This window comes from Pogoniulus pusillus, chromosome 22 (genome assembly GCF_015220805.1).
Source record: "Pogoniulus pusillus isolate bPogPus1 chromosome 22, bPogPus1.pri, whole genome shotgun sequence".
NCBI classification, from domain to species: Eukaryota; Metazoa; Chordata; class Aves; order Piciformes; family Lybiidae; genus Pogoniulus; species Pogoniulus pusillus.
Genome location: NC_087285.1, coordinates 4635792 through 4659124, shown reverse-complemented (window position 1 = coordinate 4659124; position 23333 = coordinate 4635792). Strand labels below are relative to the sequence as shown.

The window sequence follows — 23333 nt, the reverse complement described above, 5'->3', positions numbered from 1 at the left end:
GGTCCCTTCCAACCCTGACTGATTCTCTGATCTGGCAGAATTAAAACTGCTTTTGTTGTGTAGGAATAACTTCATCTGCTTGGAGTAAAAACCACTGGGAGAGCAAACCCCAAGTTCTTTCCAGTAGCATTGCTGAAACCTGTGCAGGCAATGAGGAAGAACTTGACCTTAGGTCCCTTGACCTTGAGTCCTGGCACAGGTGATGTCAGAGGCAAGTTGCTGGGGAAAAAGAGTGTAAAAGCCCAGATGCTAACACACTAACTTGGCCTTTCTGATGCTTAAAGGGACTGAGAGTTGGGGACAGACATTTTAGCAGGGCCTGTTGTGATAGGACAAGGGGTGATGGGTTTAAAAAGAAGGAGATTCAGACTGTAGAAGAGGAAGAAGTCTTTTCCACTGAGGATGGTAAGACCCTGACCCAGGTTGCCCAGAGAGGTGGGAGATGCCCATCCCTGGAACCATTCCAGCTCAGGTTGTTTGGGCTCTGTCTAACCTGCTCTAGTTTCAGCTGTCTCTGCTGACTGCAGGGGAGCTGGGACCCGCAAAGGTCCCTTCCCTCTCAAACCATTCTATGCCTCTCAAGCATTAGTTGTTTCATCTTGTGACATTGCTCCAGCTCCCAGCTCTAGAGGTGTCTTGTGCAAAGGTGCTCCTGAGCTGAGCCATCCCCTCGGGACAGGGTTGTCCTGGCGTGGGCAGTGGGATGTGCACACGGTGGACTTTGCCCCCAGATGCTTGCTGCGTGCAGCGCTGACATGCTCCTGTGCCTGCTCTCCGGGGTGAAAGTTTAACACCATGTGTGTTTGAAGAGTAAACTCCCCTGGGTGTAAATAATCTTGCTTACTCAGTGAACTTGCAGGGCCTCCAGCACCAGCTGCTCTAATGGGCTTTCTGTTATTGGTCTCTTGTCAGATGCTCACACTTAGCAAATCCTGACGGGGCCCCAGTGCCTGAGTAACTACTGCTGCCTGGGGGGGGGAAGGTTGTCCAGTCTGTTCCATTGCCTCAGAGTAACCACAGGGGTGGGGAGGGGGTTGCTGGAGGCTTCAGGGGGAAGGAGAGCTGGGTGGGAATCTTGGGAGAGGTGGTGGGAAAAACAGCTGGAAAAATCTTTGCATTTGTTTGTAGTTGTGCAGATGTACTTAAGAGGTTGATTGGTGGAATCATTTAGGTTGGAATAGACCTTCAAGATCATCCAGTCCGACTGTTAACCCAGCACTGCCAGGTCACCACTGAGCCATGGCCCTCAGCACCACATCTACAGGGCTGTGAAACCCTCCTAGGGATGGGAACTGTCCTGGGCAGCCTGCTTCAGAGCTTGACAGCCCTTTTGGGGAAGAAATCATTCCTCGCGTCCAACCTAAAGCTTCCCTGGTGCAATTTGAGGCCGTTTCTTCTTCCCCTATCTCATCGCAGAGGTGCTGCAGTCCCCCTCCTTTGTAGCCTCCCTGGGGATTATGGATTCTGGCTTCCTGCTGGAGCGAATCCCTGCAGAGGGCACATGCTGCGTGGGGAGACACTGCTGCCTAGGCTCTCCAGCGCCCGGAGCTACCTCCCACGGGCACCCTCCGCCCAGCGCCCCGTGCCCTGCTGGCAGGAGTGGCTGCCCGCGGGTGGGTTTCCTTGGGCTCAGCCTATTCTCTCTGTAAACACTGCTCTGCATCTGCCTTATTTTATTGGTTGGAGAGAGAGAGAGAGAGAAGCGAAGCAGCAGCTGCTTCTTTTCGGCGGCGAGGTTAACTGCAGAGCATTGTTCTCTCTTGGCTGGCTTTAAGCTGGGGGAGAGCTGTAAGCGCCTGGGCGCTCGGACTGCGTTCCTGCAGCGGCCGCCGTGCGCTGCGTGCGCCGCCGCCCCGGCCACGGCCCCGCACATGTGCTCCTATGGGCACGGAAGGAGCTGTGCCAGCGCCGGTGCCACCCGCCTGCCCAGCGCGCCGCCGGTGCCACCCGCCTGCCCAGCGCGCCGCCGGTGCCACCCGCCTGCCCAGCGCCCTGCCGGTGCCACCCGCCCGCCCGGCGCGCCGCCGGTGCCCGCCGCACTGCTCTGTGCTCCCATCCTTCCTGGTGGAGATGCAGCAGTGTCCAGGTGGGCGGTGAATACTGATAGGGCAAGAGGGAACGGCCTCAAGTTGTGCTAGGGCACGGTTAGGTTGGACGTGAGGAACAATTTCTATCCCCAGAAAGGTTGTCAAGGCCTGGGACAGGCTGCCCAGGGCAGTGGTGGACTCCCCATGCCTGGAGGGGTTTCAGGGCTGTGTAGATGCGGTGCAGAGGGATGCGGTTCAGAGGTGGCCTGGCGGTGCTGCGTTAGCAGCTGGGCTCGGCGTTAAAGGTCTCCTGCAAACAAAACACTTCTGTGACTCTATTCCACCTCCAGTGCTCATGAAGAGCTCTGCCCTAGCTAACTCCATCCTTCCCCTGGTCCCAGATGATGGGTCCAGCACACTGGACTCCTTTCTCTGAGTCGCTTTAGTTCACTCAGGAAACCATTTACCTTTTCTGGAGCACATCCCAGGCTGTGCTTAAAACCTGCTGAGCACCAGGGCTGGCACAAGGCAAGAGGCTGGATGGCATCCAGGAACAGAAAGGGGCAGAGAGGAGGTCTTCTCTCCTCTTGTGGACAAGCTGTGGGGTTGACTGGGCTGTTGTGTGCATCCTCTCTGCAGGTCTCCATCAGGCTGGGAGGATGTCTTCCAGTGTAGGGTGATGACAGCTAGCAGAGCAGATTAACTGGTGGCCAGCTGACATCAGGGCTGCTTTGCTGCTGTGTGAAGTGGTGGCTTTGGGAGCTCAGCACTTCTAGAGGAGGCAGGATTCTTGTCGAGCTGAGGAAGAAAAGCCCTAATGAAAACATTTATGTTTCATTAAGCCTGTGGCGTTTGCTGTGGGTTTGGCTCTTGGTTCCTTGCACTTGACTGCTCTGAATGTGTGCTGAGGTTGGTGACAACCCATGGCACTAGCAGAGCCCTTTTGGAGCTGTGGGACATTGAAGGGAGGGAGAACCCAGGAGCTGCCAAGCGTGTGAAGGCTCAGATCACCCCATCCACCCGTGGAGTTCTCCACCAGCACCTTTCTTCAGCCACAAAATGTCATCAGCCAGGGGGACCCTGCGGCCCCTGGGGTGAGCAGGGTGTGAAGGACCAGGCTGGCTCCTTGCTAGCGTTTAATTGCCCTGCTTGAGCACCGAGAGAAGCAGACAAACAGCCCACATCCTGGCAGGCATCCAGTGTGGGCAAGATGAGGCAGGGTAGAGGCAGGGCTCAACAGGCAACCATAGGGCAGAGCCCATGTTTGGCACTGCTGTGTGAGCTGGGACTCTGCCTTGGAATCAACAGTGGTTAGAAGGGACCTTTAGAGGTCATCTAGACCAGCCCCCCTGCAGTCATCAGGGACATCTGCAGCCAGAGCAGGCTGCTCGAAGCCCTGTCTCTAGGGTACTCAGCATTGCTTGTAGACAGGCAGCCTGTTGGTGAGGAGACTCAAGGTGTCACGGTCTGTGGGAGACCACTCACCACCCTGAGTTCTCTGCCCTCCTGTCTTGTTCTGTGTTCCTTCAAACTTGATCTTTAAAACAGTTTGTTCTTAGCATGATGGAGAACTCAAAATCAAACACAAACCATGTGCCTCTAGCCTCAAACCTCAGTTCCTTTGGAGCCTCCTTTCAGGAAACACAGACTGGTATAGTTTGGAAGGGACCCTTAAGGTCATCCAGTTCCAACCCCTCTGCCACGGGCAGGGACACATCCTACTAGCCCGGGCTGCTCAAGGCTCCATCCAGCCTGGCCTTGAACACTTCCAGGGATGGAGTATCCACAGTCTTCCTGAGCAACCTGTTGCTGTGAGCTGGGACTTCATAACTTCATTGCCTGTTGCTCACAAATCCACACACACTTTGCTTGTGACAGACCTGATGCCCCTCTGGAGCAAGGTGTGAGTGTCTCTAGTAACAGCGCCACCTCAAAACCTTGCTGCACTGCAGGGCTTCAGTGTCACTGTCCTGGAGAGACCTGCAACTCCTGCAGCTGTGGTTCCATTGGAATAGGCTGCTCAGGGAGGTGATGCAGTCACCAGCCCTGGAGGTGTTCAGAGAACAGGTAGGCATGGCACTTGGGGACGTGGTTTAGCCGGTGTGGTGGTGTTCTTCACAGCAAGAGTGATTGGCATTGGAATGGGCTGCCCGGGGAGGTGGTGGAGTCACTGTCCCTGGAGGTGTTTTAAAGGAGACTTGGTGAGGCACTTGGTGCCATGGGTTAGTTGATTAGAAGGTGTTAGGTTGGGCTCTGTGATCTCAAAGGTCTTTTCCCACCTGGTTAATTCTGTGATTCTGTGTTGGGTTGGTGGTTGGACTTGATGATCTCAGTGGCCTTTTTCAACCTTGTTGTTCCATGATACTGCATCACCTAGGGCCACGTCCCTGGAGAACAGACTAATGTAGAGAAGAGTCACAAAGGAAGGCTTATCACTTGAACAAAAACCCACTCTGCTGGTATGTGTGGTAGCAGAAGCTCGGCAGCTCTACAAAGGCAGTAGCTGACCTGTGTAGGGAAAAGAGGCAGGCAAAGGAGCATTCTGATGGTAGCTGGGTGTGGGTGCTGGCTGCTTGCAGCTCAGTGGGTCCTTGAACAAGACTCTGAGCTCCTTCCTGCTCCCTGCTTGTTTATCTTCGTTTCCATGTCTCTCTTGAGTGCTTCACTCCAAGCACTGATCTCATTTCAGCAATGACAGTGTTGACAGGAGCATCCTTGTCCTTACGGTGGTCCTGCTTTTGCAGGAAGCTGTCTGCATGGAGTGAACCCTTGCATGAGAGTTCAGATGCAGCCCTGCTCCATGAGCAGGCTCGCAGGACATTGTGATGTGATTGGTGCCTGGCTCTGCAGCTGGGAGTTAGGAGAACTTGGTCTGAAGTATTTCAAGCACTGTTCACTGAAAGTCAGACTTTGGACCTGACAAACGTTTCAGTAGTGGTTCCCAAGCTGCTGTGACACCAATGCTGTCTCTCAGTCTAATGAGCTCTTGGAATGCAGCTCTGTTTCAAGCCCTCAGTCATCTCCAGGGCCAGCATAAGATGCTCATATGAAGGTGCTGCCAAAACATAATTTGAAATAAACCAGGAGCTAAAAATAGGAGCCAGCTAAGAGCCCCTTTTATGAGCAGCTTATTCTCCAAGGGAGCTACAAGCTGGCTAAGATCAGCACAGAGAGAAAAACCCATCAGACATCTCGACAGCATTGAACAGACAAGGACAAACTACAGCTGTCCTGGGTCAAGCTGAAGGTCTGTTAGTCCAAAAGCCTGCTGGCAGCTAGGGCTGTGGGGTGAGCACTGAGGGAAGCAGCTAACAACAAGCAAGTGCATGGAGATGCTTCCTTGGAGGTGCTGGTTGAACTTCTGGTTGACTTTCTGGTGGGTCTGACAGGTTCTGTGGGCTTGGAAGGTCTATGAATGCCTCATCTTCATCCATAGGTTCAAAAACCCCAGCAGAACAAATGCATGCCAGGGCAATAAATCTACCCAGGGTTGAAATGTCCTCTGTCAGAGCTTCACAGCTAGCAGAAAGACCTCCTGTTGTTTGCTGTGGGCTGAGTCACCCGGGAGGAGGAGTTGGCTGGGCAGGGTTTTTTGGAGCAAACCAGCTCAGCTGAAACTATTGAAGGGCAAATGTCAAATGCTGATTAGCACTGACAAGGCAACAAAAGCCTTAATTCAGACTGCCAGTTCTACTTACACGTAAGAAGTGGTTTGGGGCTCTTCAAGCACTCTCAGGCTCAGGTTTCGGTGGTGTTGGTGGCTAATATCACACAGGGAGCAGTGCAGCAGGTCCATGTTATGTTAGGTGCTGGCTGCTTTGCTGGCCTCAATCCTGTGAGCAGCCCCAGCTTGATCCAGAGAGACCTTTGGTGGTAAGACCAGGTCCTCTTTGTGTCCCCTGTGAAAACAGAGCTGGAGAAGGTGAGATCAAGGAGCACCTACTACCATTCCTACAAGCCTGCCTGGTTAGTGGCAGCCTGCAGGGGTCAAGGGGAAGTTGGTTTGTAGTCACTGTGGGGCAGGTGGCCACCACTTGGCCTCAAATAGACTGAAAAACCATCCCTGGTTAGTTAGTATCTGGTTGCCACCAACATCAGCCACGTTCAAGGGGAGATAGAGGACAGAGCACTGATGCTGTCCCCTGGCCCTTCAGAGCAGGGTGTGATGGAGCAGAGACCCCTCTCCTGACATGGGGGATGCTACCCATTCAAATCAAGGCTAAAAGGACTCATAGAATCATGTTTTGGTTGGAAAAGGCCTCTAAGATCATCAAGTCCAGCTGTAAATCTAAGACCACCACGGCCATTAAACCACATCCCCAAGTGCCATGTCCACACATTTAACACCTCCAGGGATGCTGACTCCACCACCTCCCTGGGCAGCCTATTGCAAATCCAAGCAGCATCACACTCTAAATGAGATAGAGATAACCAAAAGTTAGACTGGCTGGATCCTTCTCATCATGTGGTGAGAAGGTTAGTGGAGTGTTCACTTTGGGATGACTGAAGAGGCAATTAGAGGGCAAGCAGGTAGCCATCCAGGGCTTGAACAGAGACATTTACCTGCCCTGCCTGCACCTTGCATGACTGTGTTTTATTGCAGGAATTAAAAGCACATTTGGGCTGCAGAAAATGAAAGGCTGGCTTCTGGAGAAAGTCTTTGATGGGCTGCAGGGCTGGTCTTCTGGCTGACCACAAACACTACCTGAACCTGTCATTAGTTCTTCAGGGAAGAAATGGAGTGCTTACAAGGTCCTGGCATTCCTGCAAAGCCAGGGGGAGAGGCTTGTGGAGACTTAATGAGCTGTGTGGTGCTCCAGGCAGGGCGAGGGAGAGAGAAGTCTTCTGAATGCTGGTCAGGGAAATACTGAAAGCCTGTGTGACCTCTCTCCAGGGGTGATGGTGCTCATCTTCTGGTTGCATAGTTGGCCCAAGAGGAGCATTTTGTGTGCTCCTGGGGGGCTGACTCTTTGGCCTGCAAACCTAAAGCATCTCTGGGAAGAGGGTACTGAGTCATTTCAAGGATGAGGCAAGTCTGGAGAGGAGCTGGTCACACCCTGGCTGTTGCTGACAGAAACCTCTTGTTTTAGAGGATGGCCCTCAGAGAAATAGAGCTGACCTGGGAGCCCTGGCTCTGCCATCCACCCTCGGGTAGATGCTGTTTGTGTAGGCAAAACACTTCTCCTCCATGTTTTCTGTTGGTCCCCCATCCTTTTTGATGCTCAGAGGGCTGGGGCACTTCTCCTTTGAGGACAGACTGAAAGAGTTGGGGCTGTTGAGCCTGGAGAAGAGGAGGCTCCCAGGTGACCTTCTGGTGGCCTTTCAGTATATGAAGTGGGCCTCCAAAAAAACTGGGGAGGGACTTTTTAGGCTGTCAGGGAGTGACAGGGCTGGGGGGAATGGAGCAAAGGTGGAGGTGGGGAGAATCAGCCTGGATGTGAGGAGGAAGTTGTTGAGCATAAGAGTGGTGAGAGGCTGGAATGGGTTGCCCAGGGAGGTGGTTGAGACCCCATGGCTGGAGGTGTTTAAGACCAGGCTGGAGGAGGCTGTGTGCAGCCTGCTCTAGGGTAGGGTGTCCCTGGGCATGGCAGGGGGGTTGGAACTGGCTGCTCCTTGTGGTCTCTTCCCACCCTGACTGATTCTATGGTTCTATTGTATGAATCTTTTGGTAACCCCTTTCTCTTTCCCTGCTTAGATTAACCCTGGCAGCAAAGCAGCCATGGCAAACCTGTGCCCAGGAGATGTCATTCTGGCCATTAATGGAGAGAGCACAGAGAACATGACACACCTGGAAGCACAAAACAAGATCAAAGCATGCATGGACCAGCTGCTGCTCTCTGTGAACAGGTAGGTCTTCCTCTGCCTGACATGCTCTTGTGGCAGCTTTGCTTGGCTCTTCTGCAGCAGGTTTGTGGCTGGTTCTGGAGCAAATGTGCCCTTAGGCTCAGCTGCTGGAGCATCCTCAGAGTCTGTGTAGTTGTTCTGTGTCTGTAAAACCATCAACATCAACTCATCCTCCAAAGATCACTGAGGTGCTGCAGTGGGTCCAGAGGAGGGCAACAAAGCTGCTGAAGGGTCTGGAGAGCAGGGCTGGTGAGGAGCAGCTGAGGGAACTGGGGGTGTTCAGCCTGGAGTAAAAGAGACTGAGGGGAGACCTCGTGGCTTTCTTCACCTCCTTGAAGGGAGGTTGGAGCCAGATGGGGGTTGGACTCCTCTTGCAAGAAGATGATTGATAGGACAAGAGGGAACAGCCTCAAGTTGTGCCAGGGGAGGGTTAGGTTGGACATGAGGAACAATTTCTTCCCTAGGCTTGGGGCAGGCTGCCCAGGACAGTGGTGGGGTCCCCATACCTGGAGGGGTTCCAAAGCTGCATAGATGTGGTGCTGGGAGCCATGGTTTAGTGGTGACCTGGCAGTGCTGGGTTAATGTTTGGACTCAATCTTAAAGGTCTCCTCCAGCCAAAATGATTCAGCTCATATCTGTGTGGATTATCTCTTGTACCACACAAGGCCTGTCCAGGCTGAGAGCTGGCTCAGGTCCTTCAACCCAACTCAAGCAAGAGTAGCAATGGGATCAATATCTCAATATCAAAAGCCCCCCAGTTCATTAACCTTCACTTCTCATTTTCTTGAGCATCTGTTCACTGCTCAGACACTTGAACCTCCTGCCCAGTTCACCTTGTCAGACTGTTTCCCAGCAAAACAAAGATTTGGGCCTTTCTGTTGCTCTCCCTTGAAGCTCTGCAGCTAAGGCTTCCCAGTGCAAGGGACACATCACCCAGGGGAACACGAGTGCTCCTCGTGAGGCTCACAGAAGGGCCCCTCTCCTCTGGGGCAGATGTCAACACACAGCCTTCCACTTCAGATGGAAAAGGCATTTCCTGCCGTGAGGAGCCATCACCAACTGTTTATCCTTCTCTTGGACTTTCTGACTGGAAGCCTGGGCAGAAGGGAAGGACACTGTCCTAAGTGGAGCAAAGCCTCGCTGGTTCCTCGGAGACTCAGTGAATGGTTTGGGTTGGAAGGGACCCTTAAAGATCATCCAACCTCCTTGTTCCTTGTGATTCATCAGGCAGTGGTGGCCCAGCTGAAGTAGTGACCCCATGCCATAGGGGTGTCCCACTGTGAGAGTGACAGCTCACAGGATGTTAGGGGTTGGAAGGGACCCAAGGAGATCGAGTCCAACCCCCCTGCCAGAGCAGGACAATGCTATCTAACACAGAGCACACAGAACACATCCAGACAGGCCTGGAAAGGCTCCAGAGAAGGAGACTCCACAACCTCTCTAGAGAGCCTGTGCCAGTGCTCTGTGACCCTTACAGTAAAGAAGTTCCTCCTTGTGTTGAGGTGGAACCTCCTTTGCTGCAGCTTACACCCATTGCTCCTTGTTCTGTCCCAGGGAGCAGTGAGCAGAGACTGTGCCCCCTGCTCCTGGCAGCCCTCAGATACTTATAAACATTTATCAGATCCCCTCTCAGTCTTCTCTTGAATGCTGGAGCAGGATGCCCAGAGAGGTTGTGGAGTCTCCTCCCCTGGAGAGATTCAAAACCAGCCTGGATGTGTTGCTGTCTGACCTACTCCAAGTGATCCTGCTCTGGCAGGGGAGTTGGACTGGGTGATCTCTGGAGGTCCCTTCCAACCTCTAACATTCTGTGATTTAGGAAAGAAAGAAACCCAAGAAACCTCCCTGAGGTTTCCCTAGCCAAGGAGAATGATCATTTTTGCTTTCCCTCTGGAGCAGTTTTAGGGAGACTGGGTGGTCTCCCCCCCCCAACAGGGGTTGTCCCCAGAGCAGGACAAGGGTTCCCTTCCTGGCTGTCTGCAGGCTGGTGGAGCTCTCCTTGGAGAAGGTGGAAATCCTTGTGTAGTGATGGAAGGTTTGGGTGAGTTACCAGCTGCTGAGGTGGTTTGGCAGCAGAACAGCTTTGTCAGGAGTTAGGTTGAAGCTCTGCTGAAAACAGCTTTCACCTGCAGCGTGGCAGCAGCTTGTTCTCATGTGTTAGGGTTCCTCCTGTGTGCAGTTATGGGCTGGATTCCCACTTTTACAGCTCATTTTAGCCATCAGTATCAATTGAGGTCTGTTTCTTGGCTGAGATCAGCCCCTGGAGTGCTCCTCCATGGGAGGCATGCAGTACACACTCGGCTCTTTGCTGATGTCCACCTGGTCTTCAAGGTGAGGAAGGGGTGCTGCAAACCTGCTGGTGATAGCTGTGACCATGCTGGTGGTGGCAGCTTCCACATCAGTGCACACAGAAGCACATCTCCTCTCTGAAGAGGTGGCTTCTTGCATGGACATAGGCTGAGGTTGGTGTCACGCTGGCACAGCCCTGCTCCACCATGAGAGGAGTGGACAGAGGTCTCTCAGCCATGCTGGTATGGGCCTTGGTGGGGTTCAAAGTGATCTATTTAGTTTCACTGGGGTGCAGAAATGTCCATTAACAACATGAGGGTGGTCTGGAAGCTGCTGCTTGGAAGACTGCTGGCAGCAGAAGGGTCTGTGGCTTTGGGCTGGGTTTGGCCAGCTGCACCTAGCAAGGTGGATTGTTTGTTAACTGAGAGCCTGCAGTGTGCCCAGAGGAGAGGTGGATCCAGATGCTGCTGGTTTTGCTAGGCAGGAAGGCAGGCAAGAGAACTGCAGTGGTTTTGGCAGACCTTAGCCTTCCTAAACACAGGTTTTAAAGGCTCCCCTGTCCCCTAGTCAGGCAAAACTAACTGCTGAGGTTTCTGCAGGCAGGAACTGGAGATGGTGAGGACCTGTTCCAGGTGGGGTGGATCCTCTCAGGGATGAGGTGGTACTGTTGGATTGATGAGGTGGCTCCTCCAAGGGCAAGCCACACCTTGGTTGTGCCCAGAGAAGCCTGTGGGAGTGACCTGTCTCTTGAGAGGAAAAACTGAGGAGTTGATTTTTTTCCTACAGCAAGCAGAGCAGCAGCTCCAGCAAGGCTTCATCAGCTCTATTTTTGGTCTGGCCCAAAGCAAATGCTCAGTGACACAGCTCTTGGATCTCTCTTCTAAGTGACCTGTTGGATCCAGACAAGCCTGCCCAGCTATTAGTCATTGCTGGAAGTACAACAGATGCTGCCTCCTCAGGGTGAGCAGAGACCTGCTCCAGGACCTGCCTCCTAGAGAGTAGGGTGACCTGCTGCTGCTGAGGGAACAGTGTCCTAGAATCATAGAATCAGGCAGGGTTGGAAGGGAGCACAAGGAGCAGCCAGTCTCAACCCCCCTGCCATGCCCAGGGACACCCTACCCTAGAGCAGGCTGCACACAGCCTCAGCCAGCCTGGCCTCAAACACCTCCAGCCATGGGGCCTCAATCACCTCCCTGGGCAACCCATTCCAGCCTCTCACCACTCTCATGCTGAACATATTCCTCCTTCCTGGGGCAGTGAGGTGGGATTTGAGGTGGGATTGTGTTGGAGGAGCATGTGTCCAGGAGCTGCTGTTTGTGCCAGCTGTGAATCACTGTCCTGTGCTGTGGTGGAGTCAGGCTGAGCTCCAGGAAAGCCTCATCTGCAGAGGCCTGGGTTAGTGTCTTCCCCCTTGAGCAGAAGGATGCTCTCCAAGCAGTGTCTTCTCTGTATGCCCCTCAACGAAACATAGCTTGAACAGCACCAGGAGTTGGTTTGTTTCTGTTTTGGGAGGTTGAGTTTTCTTCCTGCTCTCTACAACTCCCTGAAAGGAGGCTGGAGTGAGGTGGGGCTTGGTCTCTTCACCCAGGAAACAGGACAAGAGGAGACAGCCTCAAGTTGTGCCAGAGGAGGTTTAGGTTGGACATGAGGAATAATTTTCTTCCCCATAAGAGTTGTCAAGCCCTGGCACAGGCTGCTCAGGGCAGTGATGGAGTCCCCATGCCTGGAGGGGTTTCAAAGCTGCGTAGATGTGGTGCTGAGGGGCATGGTTGTGTGGTGACCTGGCAGTGCTGGGTTAGTGGCTGGGCTGGGTGATCTTAAAGGTCACTTCAGAACAGTGTTGTGATTCTGTGTCTGAAAGAAGGAGCTCATTTGTTGTGTGTCTGTGGTGAAGATGATGAAACTGGATGTCAGTTATATTGGAGGAGGCTTCTCCATCTGGGTACACATGCCAAGGGTGCACAGGGAGGTGGGCAGCAAAGGGCTTCCAGCCCTCTGGTGCCCTCTGGACTTCTTCCATCCTGTTCCCTTTTCCTACAGACCCTTGACATTCTGTGTTGCCAAGGCAGGGAACAAAACTGGGTTTGTGTTCAAGCTGTGGTCAGTAAAAGCTCTTTGATGAGGAAGTTCAGTGGGAAAATCAAAATGAGGGGAAAACATGCAGGGGAGGACATGGAGGGAGAGGTTTTGGGTGGTCTGATGGGATGTCCTGAGACCTGCATGGCTGCTGGAGTCCTGTGGGGAGCAGCTGAGCTGGAGAAAAGGAGGCTGAGGGGAGACCTTCTGATGCCCTACTGGAAGGAGGCTGGAGCCAGGTGGGGTTGGTCTCTTCTCTAAAGTAACAAGCAATAGGAGAAGAGGAAATGGCCTCAAGTTGCACCAGAAGGCTTAGCTTGGACACGTGGAACAATTTCTCTGCTCTAAGGGTGGTCAGGCATTGGCCCAGGCTGCCCAGAGAGGTGGTGGAGTCCTCATCTCTGGAGGGGTTTCAAAGCCATGTAGAAGTGGTGCTGTCAGCATGGACGTGGTGGTGTTGGGCTGACACTTGGGCTTGTTGATCTGAAAGGAGTTCATCTATTGTAATGATTCTATGATCTAGATATTGGAGGTGATGGGAGGTGCAGAGAGCCCACTGAACTGGATGGGAGAAGCTGGGGGTGCAGAGGGCCCACTGAATTGGATGGGAAAAGCTGGGGGTGCAGAGAGCCCACTGAATTGGATGGGAGATGCTGGGGGTGCAGAGAGCCCACTGAATTGGATGGGAGGAGGAGCTGGGGGTGCAGAGAGCCCACTGAACTGGATGGGAGGAGGAGCTGGGGGTGCAGAGAGCCCACTGAACTGGATGGGAGGAGCTGGTTGCCCTATCAAATGCAGTGCATGGAGACTTTTGGATACAGCAGTGGGAAGACAAGAGCCCAGAGGAGTGGACAGAATAAACAGCTGGAGTGTGAAGCTTTCCCTTCCCTGTGCTGGATAGGGGACCAGTGGAGTCAGTGGGTCTCTGGAGCAGGGCAGAGAGAGGTGTGCCCGTGTGGGTGGGTTGCAAATAGCTCAGCATGGCTGTCCCTAGCCCGGGCTGTTATTGGCAATGTCACCCTGAGCCTGAGGGTTTTTCTCCTACCCAGCAGAATCTGTGCTTCTGTGCAGTCTGGAAGGAGCAAAGTGGAGAGGTCCTGGTCAGACGTGAACAGGTGGCCCAGGGAGGCTGTGGATTCCCCCTCCTTGGAGGTGTTCGAGGCCACATTGGACAGGGCTTGAGCAACCTGGTGCCCCTACCCGTGGCAGGGGAGGTGGCTCTAGATGACCTTTAAGGTCCCTTCCAACTCAAACCGTTCTGTGATTCTATATCATTTCCAAGCTCCATAATGAAGAGTGTGGAGGACAGTGGCAGCTGTTGGAAAGCACATCTGGTGTGGCTCTGCTCGGTGGGAGCTGTGCCAAGCTCTGGAAGTGAGGATCAGTGACACCTGGACCCCCATGGAAGTGAAGCTTTTGAGGCAGGGGGAAAGGTCCTCAGCGCAAAGGGCAGCAGAAGGCTTCCAGCGCCTCTCGTCATTGCTGTGGCCTCCTCTGGCCCCGCTCCAACAGCTCCCTGTCTGTGCTGGGGACTCCAGCGCTGTCCCCAACACTGCAGGAGGAGTCTCAGTAGGGCCAGGGGCAGGATCCGCTCTCCTGGGCTGCAGGGACAGCAGAGCCGCAGCCCTGCCGCGTTTGGAAAGCTGTCACATCCCCGTCCCGGCAGCTTTCCCGACGTGGGCTTGGGGATAGCTCCTCCAGGGAGGATGCAGCAGAAGCCTTCATGCTTCCAGCTGGCAGACGACAAAAGCTCCCGAGGAAGGCTCTGGGCTCGCCTTGTCCCTCCGGCGCAGCCGGGCAGGTCCGGGCAGCGCTGCCAGGGCTCCCCGGCGCTGTGCGTCGGCAGAGCAGCAGCAGCAGCAGCAGCGATGCCGCAAGCTTTCCTGCCCGCTGCCTCGGGTCCTTTGGCTGCTCTGCTCCCTGCTCTCGGGTGTGGTTTCAGCAAAGCACAGCTCCAGCCCAGTCCTGTGGCTGCTTTTCTCTGAGGCATGACCTGATCTGAAGCAATGGGTCTTCCCTGAGAACCGGAGCTGCAGCAGAGCCCGGAGAGGTGGCAACATACAGAGGAGCTGGGAAGGCTTGAGGAGAGAAGCTCCTCCCTTGGCTGTAAGCGTAGAATCAGGCAGGATTGGAAGGGACCGCAAGGATCAGCCAGTTCCAACGCCCCTGCCCTGGGCAGGGACACCCTGCCCTAGATCAGCCTGGCCAGAGCCCCATCCAGCCTGACCTTAAACACCTCCAGGGATGGAGCCTCAACCACCTCCCTGTGCAACCCTGAGACCTCCAGGCTCTCACCACTCTCATGTTGAAGAACTTCCTCCTCACATCCAGCCTGAGCAGGACAAGCTGCACCGTGGAGCTGCTTATCTCTGGATCCTTGAGCTGCTTATGTACTCTTGCCTGGACACTGAGACTTTCATGATAAGAAATGGTTGATTGCCAGAGACACCACTGATGTTGATGTGCAAGCCTTGCTCACATGCAGCACTGCAGAGAAGCCAGAGGTGATTTATCAAGCCTCTCCTTGCTGGATCCTTTGTTACTGCTGGAAAACAAAACAGATTTTCCATCTGAGGGGGCCACTGTCTGCAGACAGAACGTCCAGATTCTGCCAGCTTCTCACCACGCTCTTTGTTTTGTTGCTGATGACCCCCAGGTCCTGCCTCAGTCTCTCCAAAGGGATGTGAAAGAGCAGATGCAGAGCTGCCCTCTGCTCACTGCAAGCCACCAGCACCCCACATCTTCAGAGCCACCCCCCAGCAGTGCACCTCTAGCCCTTGTCTCCTGTGGGCTTCACAACTGGTCCAGATGTTCCCAAGGAGAGAAAAGTAATGTTCAGACTCCCAGCATGGTGGGGTTGGAAGGGACCTCTGGAGATCAGCCAGTCCAACCCCCTGCTAAGGCAGGGCACCCACAGCAGCTTGCCCAGGATCACAATGGCCAGGGGCGGCTGGAATCTCTCCAGAGCAGGGGACTCCACAGCCTCTGTGGGCAGCCTGCTCCAGGCCTCCAGCAATGGCACAGCAAAGAAGTTTTTTCTCCTCTCCAGATGGGACCTCCTGGCTTCCAGTTGGTGCCTGTTGCCCCTTGTCCTGTCACTGGGTAGCACCGAGAAGAGTCTGGCCCTGTCCTTTTGAGTCCCACAAGTTGAACATGAAGATTTCCTCCTTTGTTCCTGCTCTCTGTACAAAGATGAAGCTCCTGTGGGAAAAAGGCCAGTGAGGAGTCTGCTGGGTGTGCAGTCCCAGGAGTCCCTGGAGCCTCACCTAGCTGATGTTCCTCCTCCTCCGTGTCCTGCTCAGCTGGTGCAGGTTCCGTTGGGGTCCGTTTGCTGCATGCTGCTGGAGGATGGGAAAGGTGACAATGTCTGATGGGCTTTTTACTGGAAACTTGAACAACTGAAGAAGTGAATCACAGCTTCCCCTCTGGAGCTCCTCGAGGGCTCCTGGAGAGGGAAACCGGCAGCTTTCCAGAGCCTGGATACACAGAGCTGCTTTCAGCTGAGAGGGATGAAGGGAGGAGAAATCCCACAGCTTCTTCACGTACCCTGGAGGGGCTGGGTCCATCGGGGTGCTCAGCAGAGCTCAGCCTCTTTGGCTGTGCAAAGCCTTGCATGGTCAGGCTGTGTGGATGGGGCCAGCACCTTGGTGTGGTTCACGGTCCTGGAGAGCCAGATCAGAGAATCAACCAGGTTGGAAGAGACCTCCAAGGTCATCCAGCCCAACCTATCCCCTCCATCAGCTTCTGGGCTGAGTTTGGCTCCTAGAAGGCTGCATCAGTGCTCAAATCCAGTGGTGACCTGCCACTGTGGATGGTGAATAGCCTACTGGAGACAGGCAGGAGCCTGCAGTGTGTGTGTGTGTCCCCTGCAGTAATGATTGTGCAGTTTAGGGGTGAAATTCAGTGAGGTGGCAGTTCTGCAGGTCTCCTGCTCACACCTACGTGGCTGCATAGTAACAGACAGTGACGTCCTGGGTCTGCTCTGGCTCCTTCCCAAGAGCTGAATGTCAGTTTGGGAGAGGATGGAGAAATCAGAACTTCAGTGAGGCTGAGGAATTCTTGCAACTTGAAAGCAGCTCTACCCATGCCGAGAGAGCGAGGTGCAGATCTTTATCAGGTGAAAAAGCAGTCTGGTGAAGTATGTGAGCATGTGCAAGTCATCTCCTGAGGGTGAGGCTGAGCCCTTTACAAAGCAAATGGTGGGATAAAAGGTGTCTGCAGCTTGAAGTGTTCTTAGCTATGGCTCATTAAGGGGTCTGCTTCTCACAAAGCTCCAGGCTGAATGTCCACCACTAACCCAGGTCAAGTTGGGGTTTTATTCCTGAGGATGGTCCTAGCAGCCCTTTCAATAGACCAAAACTTGGTAGTGGTAGGTAATGACTTCCACATAGCTGATTTAATCCCCTGCAACACATCTGAAAACACTTTTCCATCCTTGAGCTGTAAATGGAAGGATGTGGAACATTTGAGTCTGATCTGTTAGCCATTACCTTAGACAAGTGTGGGGTAGTCCTTTGCTGTTGCCTAAACACAGAGATCTGGCTGGGAGTAGCACGAACCCTCCTGCCAGGGGCCTTTGGGGTGGTTATGCTGACCCTGAGGTCTCTGCTTGCTCTGCTCCCCTGTCCTGTGGGGCTGCAGAGGATCTCCTTTACTGCTGGTCGTACTGGGGACACGGGCATGGGTGTGCTCCTGAAGCTGGGGTTAGTGTGTGAGCTGCCCCTGGTGTCTCCTCCTGGCTTTGGGTTGCCTTTGGCTCTGCTGCTAGAATCACAGTCCTTTAGGCTGGAAGAGACCTCTCAGTTCACCCAGTCCAACCACTGACCCAGCACTGCCAGGTCACCACTAAACCGTGGCTCTTAGCACATCTACACAGCTTTGAAACCCCTCCAGGGATAGATGCTGGAAGGTGTCCAGAAGAGGGTGACAAAGCTGGGGAGGGGCCTGGAGCACAGCCCTGTGAGGAGAGGCTGAGGGAGCTGGGGGGGTGCAGCCTGCAGAAGAGGAGGCTCAGGGCAGAGCTCATTGCTGTCTACACCTACCTGAAGGGAGGCTGTAGCCAGGTGGGGTTGGACTCTGCTGCCAGGCACCCAGTGACAGAACAAGGGGACACAGTCTGAAGTTGTGGTGGGGGAGGTCTAGGCTGGATGTTAGGAGGAAGTTGTTGTCAGAGAGAGTGATTGGCATTGGAATGGGCTGCCCAGGGAGGTGGTGGAGTGGCTGTGCCTGGAGGTGTTGAAGCCAAGCCTGGCTGGGGCACTTAGTGCCATGGTCTGGTTGGTTGGGCAGGGCTGGGTGCTAGGTTGGGCTGGGTGAGCTTGGAGCTCTCTTCCAACCTGGTTGATTCTGTGACTCTACCACTGCCCTGGGCAGTCCATTCCAGGGCTTGACAACCCTTTTGGGAAAGAATTTTTTTCTCATATCCAACCTCAACCTCCCCTGGTGCAACCTGAGGTCATTTCCTCTCATCCTGTCACTTGCTCCTTAGAAGAGACCAACCTCCACCTGGCTCCAGCCTCCTTTCAGGCAGTTGTAGAGAGCCAGAAGGTCTCCCCTCAGCCTCCTCTTCTCCAGGCTGAAGAACCTCAGTTCCCTCAGATGCACCTCCTCAGCCCTGGTCTCCAGACCCTTCACCAGATTTGTTATCCTTCTTTGGACCTGCTCCAGCCCTTCAGCATCCTTCCTGGAGTGAGGGGCCCAGAAGTGAACCCAAGATTCAATCACTTCCCTGGTCCACAGTGTTTCTGTTCCGTGGAAGAGGGAACTTCATTCTGTGACTGCAAGCGCTCATCAGACACACAACTTCCACTTCTCTTTGGGGTCGTTGTTTCTCCCAGTCCCTCTGGCTTTGCAGGCAGCCTTTAGAAGTGCCAACTATAACCTAAGCTGTGCCACAATAGCTGAATTTCAGAGCAGTTCAAGTGGCAGTTGTGGCTGAGGTGAGGCTTCGCTCAGGCTGCTGGAAGCTGGGTGAGGTTGTCCTGCTTATAGCAGGGACTTTCTGGTCACAGCTGCAAAGAGCTGATGCTGAAGCACTGAACTCAATGATGAAAAGCAGAAAATAGGAAGGGGCTTTCTGCATGCAGCTTGAGCCTGGCCATGTCTTTCATAAAGCATGAAGAAACTCATCATGACTTCTGGGGAACACAAGTGTGGCTGCCTTCTGGTGCAGATGGTGTGATCCTTGTTCATCAGGCTGTGAGGAACAGGGGAAATTCCACCTAGAAAGTGCTGGCAGTAGTGGTGATCAAGTGCTGTAGCTTCATGCAGAATGAATTTCTGGCTGCTGCTCTTATCTTCTGCAATCAGAGCCTCTTGCCGAGTCTCAGCTCTTTTTTACTGGCAAGTGGAGATCTTCAGGGCCCCTTTAAGCTGTTTGGCATGTGGGCTCCAGAGCTGAGCAAAGGGAGATGTTGGAACTGCCCCTTCTCAGCCCACAGAGGGGAAATGATCCTGGTGGGTCTGCCAGGGTAATTAGGACATCTCCATTGTTCTGGGCCTCCGGATGAAAGTCTCAATGTGGAAGCAATATACACAGCTCTGCATCGTGCTGAAAACAGGCAGCATTGCTGGGAATGCTGCTGGTCCAGGGAGGGCTCACAGAGTCCCAGCATGGAGGGGGTTGGGAGGGACCTCTGGAGCTCATCCAGTCCATCCCTACCTGCTGAAGCAAGGGCACCCACAGCAACTTGCCCAGGGTCACAGTGTCCAGGTGGGTTTGGGATTTCCACGACCTCTCTGGGCAGCCTGCTCCAGGGCTCCAGCACTCTCACAACAAAGAAGTTTTTCCTCCTTTTGGGGTGCTTGTTGCCCCTTGTCCTGTCTCTGGGCACCACTGATAAGAGTCTGGCCCCATCCTCTTGCCCCCCACCCTTTATCTCTTGGTGAGTGTTGATCAGATCCTCTCCCAGGCTGCTCTTCTGCAAGCTCAACAGCCCCAGGTCCTTCAGCCATTTCTTCTCACAGGGATGCTCCAGGCACCTCAGCATCTTTGCAGCCCCTGCTGGAGTCTCTCCAGCACTTCCCTGTACCACTTCAGCTGGGAAACCCAGACCTGGGCACAATACTCCAGCTGTGGCTTCCCTAGGGCAGAGTATAAAGGAAGGAAAACCTTCCTTGATGTGCCAATAGCCTTCATCTTGGTGCACTTCAGGTGACCATTGGCCTCAAGGGCACATTGCTGGCTCATGATGAACTTTGGATCATTAGGCAGTGGATCCCAAGTGGATTAAAGCCTGTGGAAGCCTTTCCTCTTGCTAGCTTTGGGGTGAGACCCTGAATTTGGCAAGGCAGGTTTGTACACTGCCTGGTCAGGGTGCAAAATATCTGAGGTAGAGAATCACCTCAAGAATTTCTGGGTTGAAACCATGCTTGGGCTCTGCAGCTCTTCAAACCATAGCTGAATGTTGTATGTGGTGAGGCCACAGTCTCTAGGATGGTGCTGGGTGGCAGTGAGGGAGCCATGTCTGTCTTGGCTGTTAGTAGGTTGAGAGAAGTTCTCCTCCCCCTCTGCTCTGCCCTGCTGAGGCCACATCTGCAGTACTGTGCCCAGTTCTATGTCCTTCTTGAACTGGGGTCCCCAGAACTGCTTTAGAGAGTCCAGTGCAGAGCCACAAAGATGATGAAGGGAATGGAACATCTCTGTTATCAGGAGAGCCTGGGGGAGCTGGGGCTGTGCTGTATGGAGAGGAGAAGCCTGAGAGGTGACCTCATTCATGTTGATGAAGATGTGAGTGGCAGGAGGCTGGAGCCAGGCTCTGCTGGGTGATGCCCAGTGCCAGCAAAAGGGGCAGTGGTGGAAGCTGAGGCATAGGAAGCTCCATGGAAACAGGAGGAGGAATTTTTACCCTGTCAGGGTGACAGAGCACTGGAAGAGGCTGCCCAGGAGGGTTGTGGAGTCTCCCTCTCTGGAGATATCCAAGACCTGCCTGGATGTGTTCCTGTGTGAGCTGCTGTGGGTGCTCCTGCTCTGGCAGGGGGGGGTGGACTGGATGAGCTTTGGAGGTCCCTTCCAGCCCCTGGCATCCTGTGATTCTCATTGTGGTGTATGTGGACAGGGCCTTGAGCAACTTGGGCTAGTGAAAGGTGTCCCTGCCCGTGGTAGGAGGGGTTGGAAGTAGATGACCTTTAAGGTTTCATAGATGAGCTTTAAGGTTTCCTCCAACCCAAACCAGTCTACGATTCGATGTGCAGGTGATGAGGGTGAAGAGAACAGTTTGCATTTGAAGAACTTCATTTGGTACTTCATGGAGCTTCCCCCTTCCAATTCAACCTTTTAGCATCCAGGAAAGTCTGTGTATGAACCTACTGGACTTTGTTCAGGCCCCTGGAGCTCCCTCCTGACCCAAGCATCAGCCACACCATAGACCACATCCCAACCATGCCCCCAGATGCCTCTGCAGGGGAAAAAAAACTGATCAAGCATATGGAAAAATCTTTGGCTAGTGGCTGCATCCTGCTCTGGCTTGGCTGGGGATGCATTTGTGAATGGAAAATGTATTTTTAGGGCTTTTTTCTGTCTGGCACTGGTTGAAAGGGTTAAGATGACTCACGGAGGGTTGCGTAAACCTGCTTCCCAAAAGGAATTTATAGCATTCCTGCTGTGGTCTAGCACAGAGGGCTGCCAGGGAGTGTATATACATTATGTGTGTGTGTGTATATATATACATACACACATCATCAGGGTCCAGAGCCAAAAACCAGGGGCAGAGCCAGGAGTGTGCAGCACAAGAGCCACCACCAGCCTGCCTGCTGCTCTCTTCAACTGAAGGGACTTTGTGTCTCCAGCTTCGTGCCAAGTTGGAACCTGTAGGTCAAAAGGGTTTTAAGCTTCATGTTTTTAACAGCATGGAACTGGCATCTTCTGCCTCTTATTCCTGAGGAGAGGCTTAGACAAACATATATGCCACAACTGCCTAGAAGGAGGTTGGAGTCAGGTGGGGATTGGGCTCTACTCCCGAGTTACAAGCAATAGAACGAGAGGAAATTGCCCCAGGTTGTGCCAGGGGAGGTTTGGGTTGGTCCCCAGAAACAATTTCTTTGCTGCAAGAGTAGTCAGAGATTGGAACAGGCTCCCCAGAGAGGTGGTGGAGTCCCCATCCCTGGGTATGGCACTCTGGGACATGGTTTAGTGGCCGTGGTGGTGAACTTGATGATCTCAAAGGACTTTTCCAACCTCAATGATTCTCTCATTCTATTCATTTCCTTTCAAGCCCTGGTTTAGGAAGTCTAGGGGTGGTTTTGGGTGGTTGTTGGGGTTTGGTGGTGGTGGTTGGGGTTTTTTTGGTGGTGGTTGTTGGGTTTTTTTGGGGGGTTGTTGGGGTTTGGTGGTGGTTGGGGTTTTTTTGGTGGTGGTTGTTGGGTTTTGGTGGTGATTTTTGGGTTCTGGTGGTGGTGGTTGTTGGGGTTTGGTGGTGGTGGTTGGGGTTTTTTTGGTGGTTGGGGTTTTTTTGGTGGTTGGGGTTTTTTTGGTGGTGGTTGTTGGGGTTTTTTTTAGTAGTTGGGGTTTTTTTGGTGGTGGGTTTTGGGTTTTGGTGGTGATTTTTGGGTTCTGGTGGTGGTTGTTGGGGTTTTTTTGGTGGTTGGTTTTTTTTGGTGGTGGTTGTTGGTTTTTTTTTAGTAGTTGGGGGGTTTTTTGGTGGTGGTTGTTGGGTTTTGGTGGTGATTTTTGAGTTCTGGTGGTGGTTGTTGGGGTTTGGTTGTGATTGTTGGGTTTTTTGTGGTGGTGGTTGGGGTTTTTTGGTGATTGTTGGGGTTCTTGTGGTTGTTGGGTTTTTGGGGTTGTTGGGGTTTTTTGGGGGTAGTTGTTTTTGGGGGTTGTTGGGTGGGTTTTTTGGTGGTTGTTGGGGGGTTTATGGTTGTTGTGGTTGGGGTTTTTTTGGTGGGGTTTTTTTGGTGGTTGTTGGGAGGTTTTGTTGGTGGTTGTTGGGGGGCTGGTTTTGGTGGTTGTTGGGGGGCTGGTTTTGGTGGTTGTTGGGGGGCTGGTTTTGGTGGTTGTTGGGGTTGGTTTTGGTGGTTGTTGGGGTCGGTTTTGGTGGTTGTTGGGTTGTTGTTTTTTTTGTTGGGGTTCTTGTGGTTGTTGTTGGGTTTTTTGGGTTGTTGTTGGGGGTTTTAGGGGTGTTGGGGTTTTTGGGGGTTGTTTTTTTCAGTTGTTGGGTGGGGTTTTTGTGGTGGTTGTTGGAAGCTTTATGGTTGTTGCAGTTGGGGTTTTTTTGGTGGTGGTTGGAGTTGGTTTTGGTGGTTGTTGGGGTGGTTTTTTTGTTACTGGGATTTCTTTGGTTGTTGTTGGGGTTCTTGTGGTTGTTGTTGGGTTTTTTGGGGGGGTTGTTGGTTTTCTGGGTTGTTGGGTGGGTTTTTTTTGTTGTTGTTGGGGTTTTTTGGGGGTTGTTGGCTTTCTGGGTTGTTGGGTGGGGTTTTTTTGGTTGTTGTTGGGGTTTTTTGGGGGTTGTTGGTTTTCTGGGTTGTTGGGTGGGTTTTTTTGGTCGTTGTTGGGGTTTTTTGGGGGTTGTTGGCTTTCTGGGTTGTTGGGTGGGTTTTTTTGGTGGTTGTTGTGGGGTTTATTTAAAGGCAATTGAAGTTGAGTTGGCTGAATTTCCCCCCTGCAGAGCTGAAGGGAAGACCTGGTCACCTCCTGTCCTGGAAGATGGCAAGGCTCAAGCGTATCGGATCAACATCGAGCCAGATCCACAGGTAGGGCAGCAGCAGCCTTGTACACAGACTGGTTTTCCAACTTGCTTTTTTGGGAGAACAGATCCATGTCTGGAATCTGGGAAGGCCTCTGCTCTGCCTGCAGTCCTCTCAGAGTCTGTGGAGTGGCTTTAAACCTCGTGTTAGACTTTTCCACGCAGGTCTTGCTTGTGCTTTCCTCAAGCTGGTAAAGCCCAGATTGCTGTGGTGAACCAGATCCTTGACCTGATGTGGCTCAAACCCAGCTCTGTAATTGTCCTCCACCCAAGTTAGGCTTTGCTGAAGCTGCTTGGTGGCAGGGGCAGGTTGGGCAGCACTAAGAGCCCCTCCTGCCCCCAGCACTGGACCCCCCTCAAAGCCAGTGTCCGTGCTCATAGAATCACAGAATGGTGGTCAGCATTACTTGTGATGGAG

The 23333-nt window shown here is 53.3% G+C and overlaps 1 protein-coding gene across 3 annotated transcripts in view; it reads left to right on the top strand.

Moving 5' to 3' along the window:
* Positions 1–23333, top strand: part of PDLIM4 (PDZ and LIM domain 4) — a 73684-nt gene that overhangs the window by 13955 nt on the left and 36396 nt on the right. For all 3 annotated transcript variants that reach the window (XM_064161510.1, XM_064161511.1, XM_064161512.1), the window contains exons 2-3: positions 7723–7874; positions 22838–22922. In XM_064161510.1, the coding sequence (XP_064017580.1) occupies positions 7723–7874; positions 22838–22922 (237 nt within the window). The remainder of the gene's footprint in view (positions 1–7722; positions 7875–22837; positions 22923–23333) is intronic.